Source organism: Phalaenopsis equestris, unplaced genomic scaffold, assembly GCF_001263595.1.
Source record: "Phalaenopsis equestris unplaced genomic scaffold, ASM126359v1 Scaffold000861, whole genome shotgun sequence".
NCBI classification, from domain to species: domain Eukaryota; kingdom Viridiplantae; phylum Streptophyta; class Magnoliopsida; order Asparagales; family Orchidaceae; genus Phalaenopsis; species Phalaenopsis equestris.
The window spans coordinates 51,528-57,628 of NW_018165301.1; the positions used below are offsets into that span (position 1 = coordinate 51,528).

At 32.7% G+C, this 6,101-nt stretch overlaps 1 protein-coding gene across 1 annotated transcript in view; it reads left to right on the plus strand.

The window, feature by feature from the left end:
- LOC110031894 overlaps positions 1 to 5,895 on the plus strand; it is a 47,507-nt gene extending 41,612 nt beyond the window's left edge. Inside the window, exons 4-6 of the mRNA XM_020735317.1 lie at positions 5,224 to 5,307; positions 5,453 to 5,579; positions 5,683 to 5,895. Of these exons, the coding sequence (XP_020590976.1) occupies positions 5,224 to 5,307; positions 5,453 to 5,509 (141 nt within the window). The 3' untranslated portion in view covers positions 5,510 to 5,579; positions 5,683 to 5,895. The remainder of the gene's footprint in view (positions 1 to 5,223; positions 5,308 to 5,452; positions 5,580 to 5,682) is intronic.
- The last annotated feature ends 206 nt before the right edge of the window (positions 5,896 to 6,101 follow it).

Genomic DNA, 6,101 nt, shown 5'->3' on the forward strand with positions numbered 1-6,101 from the left:
TAATTACTAATTGCGGAAAAACATAGCCCTTCTGGGTTTTTACGTTTTTACAATATGTTTTAACTTATGAATTGACCAAATTGTACAGGTTAATTAAGCATGAAGTAATATGCCATCGCAATATTGAAATAAAAGCAATTCTAAATATTTCTAATCCTACACATGACTATTTCTCATCACAAGGAAAAAGATGAAAACTGCTCCGATTTCATGGGAAAAATACAACACATAGATTTATATTTAAAATCAGGTTTACAAAATAAACTAACAAACTTGAACAAAAATACAAAATACTATCTCAAACTCATCCCAAGAAAATCTCTTGAAGTTCTTTTGAAGAATTCTCAACTCTTCTTACAATCTTACTCCAATACACACACAACTTCCTCTCAACAACCCTGCAAAAACCTCTTCAACCCAACACACCCAACAACTTCTTTTATTTGAAGAGACACCCCTTATAATAACCCCTTGAAATACTCAAGAGTCACTTTAGAAGCCCCTTCAAAATTCGTCCAAATACGTTGCAGCTAAAAAAAACTGATTTTGGCGCCTAAGCGCCTGTTTCGGCCCTTAGGCTCCAGATCTTGGTGCCATGGCATCGAGCTCTCTGTTTCCATGTACAGGGGCTGACGTCTAAGTGTAGGTTCACTTTGTGTTTCTTTGCTCCATTTGACCTCGTTTTACTCCGTTTTCGCTCCTTTTTCTCAAAAATTTCATCTCTTATACCCGAAATCAAAAACATAAAAAATAACTTCCATTAAAATATAATATCATTAAAAATGAGCATAAAATGTATCTCAAGAAGTAACACATTTTTAGGCATGTCAATTGGGCAGTATTTTATTATTTTGTATGGTGATGATAAACCTTGAAGGCTTAATTTACTTTTCATTCTCTGACCGAATGAATTGTTAAAATTCATTGAATTGAACTATAACACTTGGAAAAGTCTATGGTAGAATTAACTAGGTTTATCACATATTATGGGGTATATGTTGATATGCCTTGTGGGGAGATGCAAATGCTAGAGAAATGTGCTTTGATGAGTTAGATTTTAGGATATATTAGAGAAATGTGCTTTGATGAGTTAGATTTTAGGATTGTAGGAATAAAGCCATTTCTAGCCGAGCTTCTTTATGCACTCGGGAGAGGATAAATAAGTCGATTGCTCTTATTTGTCACTAAACTATTTTTACTTGCAATTTCTATTTCATGAAATCCTTTTAACTTATTACAAGGAGGAGCCACTAAGTATTTGATAATTTCCATATAATTGTGATAATTTAGGATTACTTTGTAGGACTTAAACTTTTTAATTGTTGTGATACTTTAGGATTACATTGCAGGACTCTAACACATCCAAACTTTTAGGCTAGGACTAAAACTAGTAGGATAGAACTTTTCCTAACAATGATTACCTCATTCCCTTTGGGATCGACATTTTGAACTCTAAAATCTGGTATTCCTGATACGACCCGTGCACTTGCATGGGCCGCCTGTGTGTTGTAGCACCAGGAAGCGGTATTACTTAGACATATAAGAAATGGAACAATGGAGAGAGTGGAACTCAGGCCCAAAGATGTAGGAAGTTGAATGGTGGAGAGTGGAGATAACACAATCATTATTTATGAGTTAAAAAATGCAACTAAGGAATGAAACTTGCATGGTACATTATGATTAGAATAAAATGCAATATTATTTTATGGGCAACTCATCAAAATTCATGTAGGAGAGAGCCATCGAGTCTTAACTTCAGTTAATCTTCTATTATAATGTTACCACATATTTATAGCTATTATATGTTAATTCTAAAAATAAAATAATAAAAAAATTCTTCATAGGATCCACAATTTCCTCCTTAAATTTGAAATTTAAAATTCACTCCAATAATGTCTTGTTGGTATAAATTTTTTATAATTTTAGTCTTGCATTGAGGGAGAGAGTATTTTTTAATTTAAAATTTAAGTTGTATTTAATTACTGGCTTAAATCTATGATTTAAAACCTTACTTTAATGGAGAGAAGGAGAGTTGTCAGATTAAAAAATTGAATTTATCTCCAATAATATTTCATTTGTAAAACTTATTAATTTAAGGCTCGCTTTAAGCGAGTAGCTTAGGGCAAAATTTGGCATGCTTGTATTAATTATGAATTCGGGGAGGTACTATTATTTAAAAAAGAGAAACGGCCAAAATTTCATGAGTAGAGGTAGAGGGATAAGCTAAGTATAGAATTTCTCCATTAATATCATTAAAATTTGGCGCTAGATGATAAATGTAATAAAATCATCCTTTGAGAAACAAGTAAGATCTCCTCTTACTTATAAAGCTTATGCTAGCATAACCAAGTATAAATGTTTCTTTTAACGAATATTATGTTCTTAAACTTGTATCCTTATCCTATATCATTAGGCTTCATTGTATAGATTTTCATTTCCAAACTTAGAGGTAATTTAGATCCTTAAATAAATATGACTTGTGGGCAAACTCAGACATTGTTTCACCTATCTAGATATTGGGTTCTTCATTAGTTTTGTGAGTTAATACATAAATAACTCTACTGAAGATCATATGAAAGTCTAAGTTACCTTAAAATAATATTGGGAAATGGCCTATCATGTAAAAGTCATTCAACAAGGAAATCAAAATTTTCATAAATTTTGATTGGGATAGAGACACATCAGATTGAAGATCCAACCCTACTTATTGTACTCACAACACGCCGAACTCTCACCCATCGAGATATTATGCGCTTTGGCTAGATGGCCTCCTAGTTTTGTCCAGTTAGTGTAACTTCCCGGAAGGTCACCCATCCTAGGCCTAGGATTGCTCTTGCATGAGCACCCTTAACTCTGCAATTTATGTAGAAATTCCTATTGTTCTACCAAAATGCATCTTAATATTTAAGAGTTCGACTTTATTATACTTGAGAGGTTTCAAAATCCCCTCCACTCAAGTAACCAATGTCCTCATCAGTTTTATTAACATAGAATCATTCACCAGATAGATAGGATTCTAGAGGTAGCCCCTATAAATTCAAGGGTTGGCTCCCACTATATAGCACTTTGTTCCATCTTGGTTCAAGGGGCGGCTTCCATGAAGTAACATTTTATTTTGTATGACACTTAGTTTCCATCTTCAAGCTGGAATGTTCGGATGTCATTTTTAACAACTCAAACTCTCACCCATCGAGATATTGTCCCATTTTTAACAACTCAAAGTCTCACCCATCGAGATATTGTCCACTTTGGCCTGATTGCCTCGTGGTTTTGTTTTGTTGGTGTAACTTCCTAGGTGGTCACCCATCCTAGGATTGCTCCTGCATGAACACACTTAACTTTAGAGTTTGTGTAGAAGCTCCAATCGTTATACCAAAAGGTGCTTCAATATTTAAGAGTTCAGCTTCATTCTACTTAAAGGGTTTCACAATATTTATGTGTAAGGAAACTTGGTTACATGAAGAGAAAGAAATAATCTATGACCTTAAGTAATGCTGAAGCTGAATCTAGAGTATCAGTACTTAGTATTGGCGAAGAAATACGGTTAAAAATATAGTTAGAAGAACTACTCTAACAAGCAAAAAAATCTCTGAAAATATATATATTGTGACCACTAGGTTGCTAAGTATTGTAAAAAATCTTATCCACCATTGAAAAGAAGAAACACTTCAGCATAGACCGAAAATCAAAAAATTTGAAAATGGACTAGTCCCACTATATTCTAAAAACTCAATATCGTTACCAAGGATTTACTTTGAATTATTTTTGATAAATTAATCAATCAACTTGCTAGGCATACTTAATATCTACAATCTAACCTGGACGCGAACGTTGAAATAATCATGATTATGTGGCGAAAACTTTTCTATCTACAATAACAACCAATAATCAGTTGTCAACTTTCTATCTACAACAAATCTAACAATTCATGAAAAGCAAATTTTCAACTATAAAAATGTAGTAATCTATGAGCAACAGTTTTCTATCTTTAATGATTCAACAATCCATGGACAAAAACATTTCATGTATGTCATGTAGTTAATTCTGGATTTAAAAATTTAAGAATGTTTTCTAGATTTATTTATTTATTTTATTAATATTTGTTTCTATACACATTTATGTGCAACTTCTCATCTTCTTATTTTCACATAGACAACAAATAAAATTTAATCATACAATCTTCCTTTTTTTTACTTTTCCCTTTTTACATTCTAATTTTCAAGAAAATGGAGGGTCGGTTTTTCTTTGCTGATTTATTCTTTCTGTCTTTGTATGTCCTGAAGGGTTGTTTCTATTATTTCTAAAAATAAACGAGAATTATTGGGTCACATTAAAAACACGATGACAATATTATAGGCATTCCTTCACTAATTTGATAATGTTTACGTTGCCCTTCAAAAAGACAACACCGAACAAAAAAATCTGCAAACGTGCATTTCATTTAGTTCTTGTACATCATTGAATTATTTTCATTTTTTTGAGACTTTTGATGCATGTAATAAAAGCTTTTTGTTGTAATTCTGTGCAGCATCTCTTATTTCCAGTTATTAATATGCAGCTATCTGGTATAATTTTTCATAATAGATTTAAACATGTTTAGGCAAGTTGAGGGTTCATTGATTGAGCTGGCTTGGGCTTGCACAACATATAAGAGGATGTAGACCAAAAGTATTAACATATTTTGTTGCTTATAAGCATTTTGAGAAACAAGAATTAACAGGAATCAATGGCAAACACGGCTTCATAAAGTTAATGTACAAAATATTTGATAATTTGAGGTCTTTGGAATAAGGTTTGCCGTGCTGCATTGCTGGTGTCACTTCTGCATTTGCGTATAATTAAAGGGCACTGATGTAATTGGAAAAAAGTGATCATTACAGCAATTAATTCACATATTTTGATAGAGATCTCTATGTTGTGTTCCATTACAAGTATGTATGTTGGTCCACCACCACCACTACCTCTTTTACTTCACTCTTTTATTTATATATTTCACATAAAAAAACAGATATTGACTTCTTAGGTGTGTTAGATACTATTTTAAGTTGTATTTGTGCCGATAAGAAAAGCTTTGAGCAACATATTATCTCACCTTGCCCATTATTTAGAATATTTGCTAGGTTTTTAATGAGATTCTATCTATCAAGCTTCTTTTTTTTGACATCAATAGTTCTTGGCACTATTTTTTTTTTTCAATCACGTGTTATGTTTTACTTTGACCAGGATCGGGTGAGCCATAAGCTATCTTCAAGGGGGAAATATGTGTCGGTTAATATTGGACCTATTCGCGTGGTCTCCAGTGAGCAGGTTTCATATTTAATTTCATCATTTAACTTAAGAGGCTGTTTTGTGAGGCGTAATTTAACCATGAATTTTCTGCATGCAAGTGACCATTCATACTTTTGATTAATTTCATGTGGTATGTATCCTCACATATATTTTCACTCTCCAGGTCCAAGCTGTGTACAATGCTATGAGAAGGGATGAAAGGATGAAATACTTTTTATAGATTCATAATACATTTCTATATCGGAATACCTGCTTGGTTGTAAATTCTTAACGTACTTTAGTTCAGCCAGGTATGTTGCCTACCTTCTTTCTTTATGTTTTTTGTTTCTTGCTATTCTTTCACTGCTGTACTATATCTCCTTTGGGAACCTAAACTGTGCTTGTTTTTTACAGATTGAAAGAGGTTATTAGAACCAAGGATCTTTATAAGCCAAAGGAATGAGAAGATATATCATCATTGGGAATACTATTAGTTGATATAATTATGCTATTCATGTTAACGCATTTATTCACAAAGAGGAAGAAGTAGAGGATTATGAAATGCTGTTCTTTGTTTGGATAACCCTGGGGATTGCTCGACAGATTTGCGAGTGATCATTTTCTTCACTTTGTACTTTATGACTGGTGTTACAGTAGAGGACTAAGGAAAGTTCATTATGATTAAGAAGCTCAAGATAAATCTGTCCAGAGTTCTTTATGGCTAATAAGTTCAACATGTTCCTAGAGATTTTACAATAGTCGACAAGTTTAGTATGGATCTATCAAGTTCACCATAACTCATGAGTTGAATATGATTATGTTGAATCAATATG